Source organism: Artibeus jamaicensis, unplaced genomic scaffold (genome assembly GCF_021234435.1).
Source record: "Artibeus jamaicensis isolate MK-2021 breed Jamaican fruit bat unplaced genomic scaffold, CSHL_Jam_final scaffold_537, whole genome shotgun sequence".
Taxonomy (NCBI): Eukaryota; Metazoa; Chordata; class Mammalia; order Chiroptera; family Phyllostomidae; genus Artibeus; species Artibeus jamaicensis.
The window spans coordinates 44,303,182-44,317,548 of NW_026522047.1; the positions used below are offsets into that span (position 1 = coordinate 44,303,182).

The 14,367-nt window shown below is 40.5% G+C and overlaps 1 protein-coding gene across 3 annotated transcripts in view; it reads right to left on the minus strand.

The window, feature by feature from the left end:
- ZNF266 (zinc finger protein 266) overlaps positions 1-14,367 on the minus strand; it is a 70,342-nt gene that overhangs the window by 14,558 nt on the left and 41,417 nt on the right. For 2 of the 3 annotated variants that reach the window (XM_037127326.2, XM_037127325.2), the window contains exons 1-3: positions 8,794-9,237; positions 6,039-6,091; positions 4,904-5,030 (exon numbers count right to left, since the gene is read on the minus strand). In XM_037127326.2, the coding sequence (XP_036983221.2) occupies positions 4,904-5,030; positions 6,039-6,086 (175 nt within the window). In that variant the 5' untranslated portion in view covers positions 6,087-6,091; positions 8,794-9,237. Of the gene's footprint in view, positions 1-4,903; positions 5,031-6,038; positions 6,092-8,793; positions 9,238-14,367 lie in introns of those variants that run through there. The other variant, XM_053658639.1, reaches the window with a different exon arrangement.

Consider the following 14,367-nt stretch of genomic DNA (forward strand, 5'->3'; position numbering starts at 1 on the left):
CACTCTACAACAGTCAGGATGGCTATCATAAAAAAGGCAACAAACAACAAATGTTGGAGAGGTTGTGGAAAAAAGGGGACCTTAGTTCACTGTTGGTGGGATTGCAGACTGGTACAACCATTATGGAAAACAGTATGGAATTTTCTCAGAAAAATAAAAATGAATATGCCTTTTGACTCAGCAATTCCACTGTTAGGAGTATATCCTAAGAACCCTGAAACACCTATCCAAAAGAACCTATGCACACCAATGTTCACAGCAGCACAATTTACAATAGCCAAGAGCTGGAAGCAACCTAGGTGCCCATCAGTAAATGAATGGATCCACAAACTATGGTACATTTATGCAATGGAATTTTATGCAGCAGAAAGAGAGAAGGAGCTCCTACCCTTTGCAACAGCATGGATGAAACTGGAAAGCAGTATGCTAAATGAAATAAGCCAGGTGGTGAAAGACAAATACCATATGATCTCACCTTTAACAGGAAGCTAAACAACAAAACAAACAAGCAAGCAAAATATAACCAAAGACACTGAAATACAGAACAGGCTGACAGGGACCAGAGGGAAGAGGGGAGAGAATTTCAGGGGCAAAGGGGAAGGATTCACAGGAATAAGTATAAAGGACACATGGACAAAAACTAAGTGGGGTGGAAATGGGAGGGAGTTGGGGAGCACTGGGGGGCAGGGTAGAATGGGAGTAAAAGACAGAAAACTACTTGAACAATAATTAAATTTAAAAAAAGAATTGATAAGCTGGGCTTCTTTAAAATTAAAAACTTTTGCTCTGCAAAATACAATGTCAAGAGAATAAAGAGAAAAGCCACAGACTGTGAAAAATATTTGCAAAACACATTATCTGATAAAGAACTGTTATCCAGACTTCCGCCAAGATGGAGGCATAGGTGGAGACGCCGTGCTTTCTCACACAACCAAATTTAGAGACAACTAAATATTAGCAACAGAAAACACAGCCAGAACAAAGAAAATTGAACTTTTCGGAAGTCTGTTAACAACAAATTCTTCAGCCTGACCAGTAAGAGGGGCAAAGACAGCAGCTGGCGGAGCAGGGTTGCACAGGAAAACTCGGTCAGACAGACTCAGGCGCACGGAATCCAGGCTCAGGGTTGGACCTAGTGAGAGACCCAGCGACCTCGGGGGAAACAGCGAGAAAGCAGGCCTGCGGGTTGACTGTGGTCGCGCATTCGTGCGCACATAGACAAGCGAGGGAGTGGGCGATTGGACGGGACCCAGCCGGTTCCCGAGGTGAGTGGCAGCGGAGGGTGCCAACATTTCCCTGCTCTGACCCCGCCTCCACATACTGCGTCATAACCCAGCAACTCTGAGTGGCCCTGCCCTGGTGAACCACCTAAGGCTCTGCTCCTCACCCAGTGGCGCAAAACAGCAGAGGGGTCCACCATTTCCCCGCTCTGATCACACCCCCACATACAGTGTCACAACCCAGCAACCTGGGAGTCCAAGGCTCTGCTCCTCATACTTAAGGAGCGCAAACAGACCAAAAATGGCTCAAGAAGATCTCAAAGCCCCAAAGCCTATAAATCTAAGTGATGAAGAAATAGCAAAACTCTCAGACGTACAGTTTAAAACACTGGTGATCAGGATCCTCACAGAACTGGTTGATTATAGCCACAAATTAGAGAAACATATGAAGGCGAAACTAATTGAAATGAATGGAATTGCACAGGAAACCAATAGCGATGAAAAGTAAACTGGGACTCAAATCAATGGAGTGGACCAGAAGAAAGCAAATAATGGCCAAACAGAAAAGAGTGAAGAAGCAAGAATTCAAAAAAATGAGGAGAGGCTTAGGAACCTCCAGGACATCTTTAAATGCTCCAACATCCGAATTATAGGGGTACCAGAAGGGGGAAAGGCACAGCCACCAGTGGAAAACTTACTTGAACAAATAATAAAGGAGAATTTCTGGCAAAGGAAATAGACTTCTAGGAAATCCAGGAAGCTCAGAGAGTCCCAAAGAAGTTGGATCCAAGAAGAAACACACCAAGGCACATCATAATTACACTAGCCAAGATTAAAATGAAGGAGAGAATCCTAGAAGCAGCAAGAGATAAGGGGACAGTCACCTACAAAGCAGTTCCCATCAGACTGTCAGTGGATTTCTCAGAAGAGACCTTACAGGCAAGAAGGGGCTGGAAAGAAGGATTCCAAGTCATGAAATCTAAAGACCTACAACCAAGATTGCTCTATCCAGCAAAACTTTCATTTAGAATGGAAGGACAGATAAAGTGCTTCTCAGATAAGACCAAATTCAAGGAGTTCACCATCACCAAGCCCTTATTATATGAAACGTTAAAGGGACTTATCTAAGAAAAAGAAGTTAAAAAAACATGAACAGTGAAAGGACAGCAAACTCACAGTTACTAACAACCACACCTAAAACAAAAGCAAACTAAAAGGACAGCTAGATCAGGAGTGGAAACAGAAATGAAGATCTCAAGGAGGGTTAGCAGCAGGGGAGTGGGAGGAGGAGAAGGGGGGAGAAGGTACAGAAAATAAGTAGCATAGACAGTAGATAGAAAATAGATGGGGGGGCAAGAATAGTATGGGAAATATAGAATCTAAAGAACTTGAGACACATGGTCATAAACTAAAGGGGGGGTAATGGTGGGCACGGGGGGTAGGGTGGAGGGGAATGAAGGGGGTAATAGAACAACTGTAATGGCATAATCAATAAAAAAAATTTTAAAAAAACTGTTATCCAAAATATATAAAGAACTCTTAAAACTCAAAAATTTTAAAAACCCAATTTAAAAAATGGGCCAAAGACCTTAACAGACACCTCACCAAAAAAAGAAATACAGATGGCAAATAAGCATATGAAGAGATGTTCCGCATCATATATCATCAGGGAAATGCAAATTAAAATAATAAGATAGCACTACACACCTATCTGAATGGCCAAAATATGAAAAACTGACAACACTGAGTGCTGGTTAGCATGTGGAGCAACAGGAATTCTCATTCATTGCTGGTGGGAATGCAAAATGGTACAGCCACCTTGGAAGACAAGCTGGAGGTTTTTTATAAAACTAAACATACAATTCCCATATGATCAGACAATCACACTCTTCAGAATTTATCCAAAGAAGTTGAAAACATGTCCACACAAAAGTTGCACACAGTTCTATAGCAGTTTTATTCATAATTGCCAAAACTTGGAAGCAGTAAAGATGTCCTTCAGTAAGTGAATGGATAAGTAGACTGTGGTACATCCAGACAATGGAATATTATATTCAGTGCTAAAAAGAAATAAGCAATCAAGCCATGAAAAGACACGAAAGAACTATAAATGCATGTTACTACGTGCATGAAGCCATTGTAAAAAGCTGACATACTGTATGATTCCAAATCCATGACATTCTCAAAGAAGAGAAAACTATGGACTCAGTAAAAAGATCAATAGTTGCCAGGGATTAGAAATGAAGGAGGGATGAATCACAATCTTTAAGACAGTAAAACTACTCTGTATAATATTATAACAGTAGGCATATGTTATTATATATTTGTCCAAACCACAGAAGATGCAATACCAAGAGTGAAGCCTAAATTATGAATAATGATATGTCCATGTAGGTTCACCAATTATATGTAATGTCCTGCTGTGCTGGGGGATGCTGACAGCAGGGGAGGCTGTGCGTGTGTGAAATAAAGGAGTATAAGGGAAATCTCTGCACCTTTTATTCCATTTTGTTGTAAATCTAAAGCCACTCTAAAACTAAATACATATATTACTTTAAAATTTTCATGTCCACCTAGAACCTCAGAGTATTGCCTTATTTGGAAATAGAGTCATTGCAGATGTAATTAAGTTAAGCTGAAATTATACTCGAGTAGGATGAGCCCTAAATCCAAAGCCTAATGTCCTTATAAAGAGGGAGAGACTGCCCTGGCTGATGTAGCTCAGTGGACTGAGCTCGGGCCTGTGAACCATGGGATCGCCATTCAATTCCTGGTTAGGGCACATGCCTGGGTTGCAGACCAGTTCCCAGCAGGGGATGCATGAGAGGCAACCATACATTGATATTTCTCTCTCTCTCTCTCCTTCTCTCCTCCTCTAAAGATAGATAAATAAAATCTTTTAAAAAAAAGAGCAAAAGCTTCTAAAAAAAAGAGGGAGAGACTCAGAGACAGAAGAAGTCTGTTTGAAGATGGAGGCAGAGATTAGAGTGATGCATCTGCAAGTCAAGAATACCAAGGATTGCTGGCTACCACCAGAAGCCCGGAAGAGACAGGCAGGACTTTTTCCACAGAACCTTCGGAAGAAGCATGGCCCTTCTGACACCTTGGTTTTGGACTTCCAGCTCCATATATGTGAAAGAATATGTTTCTTTTCTAAGCAAAAGGCCAAGGAATCTAATACAGCTGCTTCCCTAGACCAATCCCCAAATCACTCAACCAAAGTTCAAATCCTATATGTACTTTCTAATACCCTCTTAATGTGACACCCCACAGTTCCCTACACCATGCTCTCCCTCATTGCACTGAGTAATAAACCCAACCTGTTTAACTTGAGGTGTGTTCCTGATGGTCTTTGGGTAAATGGCACTGATGTGAGCAAAATTCTCAAAAGGTCCCAAACGATAAACCTCTCTGTGCTCCTAAGTAAACCCTGAAGTCTATGCCCACACTACCAGCACTTAATAAGCCTGAGGTTTTCAACCATAATAAAAAGTCAGTTCAACACACAGATGTTTATTTTCATGGTGAAGCCACTAGATTCTAAGTTGCTTGGGGTCAGTGACCACTCTGTCTTATTTACCAATGTTCCAATACCTCAGCCTGAATCCTAGAATAAGAAATAGGGCTGATTTGTCAGATTTGTTTTCTAAACAACTAAATAAAATAATATTGCCCATTCTTACCTAGTGAGGCAAGGTTCCGGAAGTTCTCCAGCATCACCTCTTTGTAGAGGCTCCTCTGAGCAATATCCAGCAAAGCCCACTCCTCCTGGCTAAAGTCCACAGCAACATCCTCAAAGACCACTGACTCCTGAAATATCACACATACTCTGTTCAGAAAGGTACCAACTCCCCAAATGTGTTCAGGAGGATGCATGATGCTGAAAATACGTGGGAACTGAGAATCCATTCATAGGAAGTTCTAACGATTTTATGGTCTCCTAACTTTGATGGGATGCAGCCATCAGATCTCTTTCTCCCCACACATCCTTCCTGGGAGATCGAATCCTGTCCCCAAACTTAACACTTCTAAAACGCTCAATCTCTCTCTTCACAGTGTGATAGTAAATCATTCCAGTCTTATAATGATCCAGGACAGTCCAGAGCATATAGCAAAAATGAGAGAAATGCTCTAAAACTGAATGACAGCAGGTCCTCAAATGACTTAATTTTACTATAATGTTGATGAGATGCTGTGGGAACTTAACACTCCTTTATATCAATTAGCGTGTGATGAAATTGGTTTATCTGTTGTTCTGCTTAAAGTTGCAGAACCTATCAATAATGCTGAGGACCTACAGCATTTCCACACTGACACCAACAATTCCTTGTTACAGAAACAATTTCATCTGCTTCCTTCTCTCCCATTATAGCAAGCAGCACATGAAACACTGGGGCAAATCCGGATGAAGTTTTAATGAATAAAAACACACTGAGGGAAAAGAAGCTTTTCATTTTTAAATAAATGCAAGAGCCTGCAACCTTCAACCCAGGCTCCAGATGTCCATATTTTCTTATACTCTAAGCCAGGGGTCAGCGAACTATAGCACACAGGCTAAATCCAGCCCACCAACTATATGTGTAAGTCAAGTTTTACTGGAACACAGTAAAACATGTACACATTGTATATAATGTCTATAGCTGCTTTCACACTACAATGACAGAGTTGCGTTCCAACAAAAGCCCCAGCCTGCAAAGCCTAAGATACTTACTCTGTGGCGTAACTCAGAAACAGGTTGCTGATCCTGCTTTAAACAATTAGATCAATGAACTGGTGAAATGGGAATAGTCTTCTGGAGAATTATTAGCTCTTACCTACCTGTGTCATGTCTTTCTGTAACTCAGTAGCTCTTCTTTCTTCATCCATGTTCCCTTCATGAAGAAAAGCAAAGTATTGAGAAGTTACAGCTGAGGCAGGAGAAAGACGACATGATAATCTAAGCTTCCCCATAATTTGCACACTTAAGAGCCTGGATGCTGCAGCACATTATAGTGACCACTCCCCTCAACAAACACACACACATGCACACATGCACATGCACATGCATAAGCCCAAGATAACCAAGCAAACACACCCTGATCTTGTAAGAAGGTCAAGCAATCTTACCTCATGGAGAGCTAAAAAACTGTGCTTTGGTTCTTGTTGATCATTTTTTAAAAAGAGTTAAGAGTCCCATTTTGCAAGTAAGTTAACTGACATCTAAAAGCTTAGCTATTTATTTGCCCATGAAGGTATCAGGCAATACCTTCAATCTTAAGAATATACACTCTGTCTCAAACCCAAGGAAACACCGACTTATATACCAGAATTCTTACTTCTGCACCCTTGACAGGCCAACAGGCATTACTGCTCAGCCCCTCATCACTGGACCCTCCCCACATGGGCCGTAGGGTTCCTGAAACCTGGTTTTTGAGGAGCATCAGCTGACTAAATTCCACACACAGGAGCGAGAAGACTGCCACGCTGTAAGTCTCATGCTAAATTTTGCCTGTACAGAAGCAGCCAAAAAAGTATACCTAAGTAAGCAATGAGTGTCATCTCCAATAGCAATATCTCCAGTGCTTTGCCCAAATTTCAAATAATGAAAATGCAATTGTTTCTTCCACTGCAGTGGATCCACTATGTACTTTAAAGCCAATAAAAAGTATGATATTCCTTACTATATTAATAATATTTTCTATTGAGCAACGATGATGTGAGAATGACTTTGCAAAGAGATGCCCATACCTTTGCAAAGAACTTATTTTTCATAGAAACTCTGCAAATCAGATATATTACAACTAATCTATAGTTGAGAAACCTTAGAAAGAGTGAATTAACTACACACTCAATATTACCAAAATTAGAAAGCTGCTCTGGCAGGGTGTGTATGTAGGCCTATTTATCTTCAAAGTCTAAATGCCCTGTGAGTATATTTCTGAATATATACCTTACAACTGAGTTGTTATTGAGGCCCTTATTCCCTAACATTACCGATACTTGCCTAGAACTCATTTGGCAAACTATGCAGAGTAGACAAGTAAAGTGTTCTATTCAAATGTTTTATTTTTGAGCTCCTTCTCTTGACTATGACCTATGTGTTGAGTAAGGATGGTTCCTTTAAGGCCCTTATCGCCTGCTCCTTCAGTTCATACTCATTTAGGTAATATTTCCCCTGATCCAAAACAGAAAAATCCTGGACTTCATAATTTTTTGTGGAAGGGCAATAAATTAACAAAATATCAGGTGGTGGTATATGCTACATAAAACCGCAGCACATTATAGGGATAAGGAGAAGCACACATATTTATTTTTAGCAAGTGAAGACTACTCATGTGGCAGAACAGTGGTATATATATTTATATGCTTGTAAGTATCATCAATTCCCAGAGAAGAGAAAATCAGTATCAATGGACTACCCCTGACTTTCAAGGTTGGGAAAAGAACAGCATAAAGGGTTAGAAAGAAAAGTGAAAACAAGGCACAATTAATGATACTTTAAAAAAAAACTAATAAACAGAATCAGAAAAGCTAGTAATGTGTCCTTTAAACACTAATGAAGTTGACAAACCCGTAGCAATTTTCTTTAAGGACAACAGAGAGCAGACAAAAGGAATTATGAATGAGTCATAATTACAGATGTTACAGGGAGGCTGTAACAAAAAATTAAGGGAACAGATATGAAAATGTATAGGTAATGAATGAATTTTGAGAGAAGTACAACTTTCCAGCAGTGATCTAAAATAAATACAGCACTTGATTATATCCAGTCACTAAAGGAAAAAATATGGTTTGTTTAAAATGCACCTACGAAGGAAAGAGAAGTTACAAACTATTTTACCAGCAGGTTCACTAAATAAGGAAAAAATTCAAAATTCCATTGTAGGGGTACAACTTGGAAAGGAAAAGATCTCATACACATTAGTGCAAATAACATATTAGTTTAGTCAAGAAATTAATAATCACAAACCAAGTTCATTTTGTCCTAACAATAAAATGTGATTGAAAATGGAATTGAGTAATATAATTCACCACATTAACAGAAAAAGATCATATGACTTATGCCCTTAGATACGAGCTAGTGACTCTCCTATAGTAATGCCCATTGGTGATAACAATTTAACCCACCAGAACTACAAGAAAATGTTTTATTAGGAAAAAAAATCTACAAATAGCTACAGTAAACATCCTATTTAGTGGTGAAGTGGTAGCATTAAGTCCCTCTGAGATCTAGAAGGCAAGGATACAAATTTTATGCTATTCTACATTGAACTGGATGGAGGTGCTGGCAAGTGCACTAAAGAACTAAAATGAAATACAAAATAAAGGGGGTAAAAGAACGCTGAAACTGACAGGTAATCACACTTTATGCGTGAAATTTTTTAAAAAATATACAGACAAATGATTAAAATGTATAGCTGGACTCGGCGAAGAGGGTTACAAAGATACTTATTAATCAGTTCACTTTTATACACCTGAATATAATGTACCAAATGGATGCCCACGGCAGCGTAAAACTGAGGTTAAATACTATTCTTGCACCGGGAGGAAAGAGGTGGGGACGTGGTTCAGGCAAACGCCAGCCCGTGCTCACCGAACACGCCGAAATCCACAGGTCAGCGTAGACAAGGTGAGGCTCTCGTCTCCGTGACCCGAATGGCAGGGACGCTTTTCCTTTTTGGGAAGACAGCAAAGGACGCTTTGGGAGGTGAATTAAATACGAGGGTGGTTGTCCAACTCTACTTTGCTCTCACTCCGACTGCTGCACCCAGCCTAGAGTTTAAGATTCAGTGAGTTTGGGATAAGCGACCACCACGGGCGCAGCCGGCCAGAGCTCTGAGGAAACGCCGCAGCGTCGGAGGCCTCTGGTGCGGGGTCCAGGTGGCGGCCGCCCTTTAAACGCTGGTTCCGCCGAGGCCGAGGTCTCCACCTCCAGTGCAGGGGACCCAGGACTGGCCAGACTGAAGCCCAGCAGGCTGCGGACCCAGGTGAAAACTGACCTTAGACTTGGGCGAGGGTGCTAGAGGACAGTGCCCAAGGGTCGCGCACGCGCAAAAGTACACTTTAGCTTCCGGTTTTTGTGCCGCGCCCAGCGAAAGGGGCGGGACCCCAGAAGCTGGAAAATCAGTATTAGGAGAAGCGGAGGGACCGGAGGGACCGGGAGGGACCAGGAGGGACTGGAGGGGACCAGTGAGCAGGACAGCGGCGCTTTCAGCCTAGAGTGAAGTTTCCTCTCAGGACTGTCGCTGTTGGGTCCTGGCGGCGGACTAGCCAAAGAGCTGGGAATGGACGGAGGTGGGGCGGGATCAGTGGGGCAGTACTTGGTTAAATATTCAAAGCATGGGGTTTAAGGTAGGGCCGGGTCAAGGGTCGGGACTGAGATAGGGCTAGAGGCGGGGTTAGGGTTACGGCCTCCTATCCATAACAAGACTGGAAATTTAAGACCGCCAATCCATGAGATCTCCCTTCTGTTCATTCAGTCCTTTCATTAGGCCTTTAGTGTACCCTTACATTGCTTTATTGATAATTGCTCATGTAGAGGAAGGATATTAAAAATTTTTTTTGTAGGTTCACGTACCTGGAAACCTTGCGGACCACTTCTATTTGTCCATTAGTTATTTTGGACTTAAACTATAAATGAAATTTTCTGTGCATATATTTTTCTTGTTCTAATATTAACACCTCTTTTTTCTTCTTGTGTGTGCAGTGCCTCTCAAACTATGGTATAAAGTCAAAAAGAAATAAGGCATTCTTGTCTTGGTCAGTAATGATTATCAAGCTATTGTAGGTTGTGGCCTTTATTAAGCTAATGAAGTCCCTTTTAAATATGATTTATGAAAATATCGGTTTTTGATTAATATTATTAAATGTTCATACATCTATTGAATTGATAACTTCGCTCCTTCAACTCACTTTATAACATTATATCTGTATAAAATATTTAATTTTATATAGGTCAATAAGTCTATACTGTTATTTTTTTAACTTTATTGTTTACACTATTACAATTATCCCCATTTTTCCCCACTTTGCCCACCTCGACTCAGCCCCAACTCCCTCCCTCAGGCCATTACCACAGCATTTTCTGTGTCTATGGGTTATGCATATATGGAGTTTTTTTGGTTTTTTTTTGCTAATCCCTTTATCTTCTTTTATCCAGTCCTTCCTTTCTCCCTTCCCTCTGACAGCTGTCAGCCTGTTCCTTGTTGATTAATGGGATAAGTCTCTCCCATTAAAGTGTCAGCAGCAATCAAGTGTCAACTACAAGGGAGGATGTACACAGCCCATATGGGGCTGGGGTGGGTACAACTGGAGTGCCTAGCTTGGGTGATCAGGGAAGCTGAGCCAGTGAACCCTGTAGGCCACCTACTATATTAGGCCACTCTATCAAGCCCAAAAGATGTACCTAATACATAGAAACAAACACAGGGAAGCTACCAAAATGAGGAGATGAAGAAACCCATCCTAAATGAAAGAACAAAATGAAACTCCAGAAAAAGAACTAAACAAAATGGAGACAAGCAATCTACTAGATGTAGAGTTCAAAACACTGATTATAGGGATGCTCAATGAACTTAGGGGAAAAATAGTTGAACTTAAAACTTCAACAGCATAAAGAAAAGGACATGAAGACTATAAAAAGGAACCAATCAGATAGGGATGATACACTAACTGAAATAAAGAATCATTTACAGGGGATCAACAATAGAGTAGATGAAGCCAAGAATCAAATCAGTGACTTGGAATATAAGGAGGCAAAAACACCCAATCAGCACAGGAAAAAAATCCAAAAAAAAAGAAGAAGATAATGTAAGGAGCCTGTAAGACAACTTCAACCATACCCACATTCGCATCATGGGAATGTCGGAGAAAGAAGAGAGAGAGCAAGGAATAAAAACATATTTGAAAAAAATGACAGAAAACCCCTAACCTGGTTAAGGAGACAGACAGACATACAGGTCCAGGAAGTGCAGAGTCCCAAACAAGGTGAATCCAAGAGGCCCACACCAAGACCTATCATAATTAAAATGCAAAAAGTTAAGGACAAACAGAGAATCTTAAAAAGTAGCAAAAGAAATGCAGTTACTTACCTACAAGGGAGCTCCCTTGTCAGCTGATTTCTCAACAGAAACTTTGCAGAAGTTTCAGAAGGGATTGGCAAGAAATATTCAAGGTGATGAAAAGCAGGGACCCACAACCAAGAGTACTCTACCCAGCAAAAGTATCATTTAGAACTGAAGGACGTATACAGTTTCCCAGGCAAGAAAATACTAAAGGAGTTCATCACCACCAAACCAGTATTACATGAACTGTTCAAGGGTCTTCTTTATGGAGAAAACATTAAAAAAAATTTAATGTGAACAATAAAATGGCAATAAATATATATCTGTCAACAAATGAATCTGAAAACAAACTAAGCAAACAAGAAGAGCAGAGACTAAATCACAGATACAGAGAGCATTTCAATGGTTGCCAGATGAGATGGAATTGGGGGAGGCGTGAAAAAGGTGAAGGGATTAAGTACAAATTGATTGATACCGAATAATCATGGGGGTGTAAAGTGCAGCATAGGGGATATAGTCAATAATATCTAACTACTATGTATGGTGTCATATGGGTACTAGATTTATCAGAATAATCACTTAGTAAGTTATATAATGTTTAACCACTGGGGTGTACACCTGAAACTAATATATGGCAACTGTAATCAAAAAATAAAAATGATTTACATTTTATAAATAAATAAACACTCTTTAATACAAAAACAACCAAAAAATGGTTTCTGGTTTTCCTAGTATGCTTTTAAAAGTCTTCCCAACTATAGAGCATAAATATATTTTCCTAATTTTCTTCCAAATTTTATTATTCCTAAAACTTTTCAATCTTTACTCTTCCAGGTATGTCTTATGACACATAGTGTGAGGAGGTAAAGGTCTGTTATGTTAAAAAAGGCACAAGTGGACACTGTTTTGGCTCCTGGCTGTTTCTTTCTTCATCTCATGCCAAGACCCATAAGCTCAAAAGCCTGTTGGCACCAAACTTAAATTTTTATACATCCAATTATTTTTACATAGGCAAAAAAACATATTTTAAGCCATTTAGAGTCTGCCTGCTTTGCATACCCTGTGAACCCTCATCCAGCATTTGATGAAGATTGATTAAATAGAGTCTTGTGACTATAAAACCCTAAGCTGCTATGTCCCCTCCGAAGCAGGGACTCCCCTCCCTGGGCTGGTGGGCAACATCAACTGGACATGTCAGCCCCCTCCCACATTCCCCTTTCTCCCAAGGGTTTCTTGCCCTCCTCCCCTTTCCAATTGGGGGACCCTGTGCCATAAGCTGCTGGACGGTCTCATGCTGTGGGGCAGCTCTCCTCTCTTCCTACCTGGCCCAAGTGTCACACTGCCAAAGAAAAAAGTGTCAAAAAGTAGTTAAAGCAGTAAAAACACCCTGCAGACCCTGAGTGGACCCCCCCAACCACCACACACACACCACAGATTTTGTTTGGATGTCAAGACTGATGATGCCACACACACCTAGAAGGTATGAAAAGGCTTACTGTGTTACAAACGACCCTTGGATCAGCAAGGTGAAATAACTATTACTAAATGGTCATCAAGCAGCAGTTTTTGAAGACAATAGAGGCAAACTGTGCCAGGATCAAAACTCACAGCACTAGAGGCATTATGACCTATTGTAGACTTCATAGCCAGGAGGTTACTTATTATTCGTACTAGCCTCTGCAACACTCTTATCCTCTGTTTTTAAAATGGGAGGCGGTATTGTTTTGTATAAAACCTCAGTCTGTAAATTGTACTGGGTGCCTACATGCCCTATAGCCCCCAACCCCAATGCTATTCTGGCTTTGACCTCTAAAATCAACACACTTCATACTAGGAGGTCTCTGTTCAGCCTCCTCTAGCATTCCTTTGCAGCCTATTCCCAATACTTTTTCACTTTCATGTGGCAAAACAATACACCTGCACTCTGATGCTGCAGATCTTCACTAAAGGCCCTTCATACTTCTTTCAGGTTCTCAGCCATAATTGTCAGGGACCCATACATGTCAGGGACCCAAATCGCAGTCATTCTGCCCAGTGTCACTCAAACCAATAGAACAAAAGTGTGTTTGGTAAAGCAGATCAGAAACTTTATTCTTTGACCAAATTCTTTCCCCAGTCATGGAGAACTGGAAAAATCTTAAAGAGTTGGGGGAGAATTAGGCAGATGCAAGGATGGAAATCTCCATTAGAGAGTTCCGGGATTTCCTAGGGAGCATGCTCAGTTCCCAAACATTCTGAGGACATGTGTAGCCATACATTGCATGCCTTATTTTAATGTTAAATCTCCACCTCTGGGTGTGATTTTTCAGCATGCTAGTACAGAAGTTTGTAAAAAAAGTCACTTGGGAAGGGGTTTCAGGCACCGTCTTGGATCTTTCCAGGGCAACCGGGTTTCTCAGATATGGTCCTTAAATTTCTTATCTGGTTCCTGATCACAAGCTTAACTACCCTCCTTGGAATTTCTTTTCTTTTTTCTTTTCTTTCCCTTTCTCTTTCTCTGTCTCTTTCTCTTTCTTTCTTTCAGTGATTTCAGCCTGCTTTTGTCAAGAGATGTATTGGAGAGAATACAATAAAGTCAGAAGTTCAAAGACTAATAATTTGGTGGGACAATGCAGTGACGTAATCTCCCACACTTACAACCTCCCTCTTCTTCTATGCTAATTCTAGTTGTAGATGACTTATGTTCAGCTGATCTTACCTCTTCTCAGCAGGAATCTCTTTATCTCTGGAAAACTTTGGCTATATAAAGACATAAAGTCAATTAGGATAAATTACAATACAATCAGAATGAAGGTTTACCAGCCAATGACAACCCTGGGAAGCAAGTCCCTCACACCAGAGAATTAGATATTCAAAATTTCCTCTCTTTTTACCAAATCAACTTAGAAGATTCCTAAGATGTATTGTGTACTGCATTGCCAACTTAAATAATCTGCCTCCTTCCTGGCTGTGACTAATGACACCCCTGAATCTCTGCTGTGGGAGGTAACTGCAAACTGAGAACTCCCAAATTATAATAAACTATGTTCTTTTTCTGTTAATATCTGAAATTGATGGTAAAGCTCATGTACTTTTAACTTTAAAATGTAGTGAAAATCAGAGAC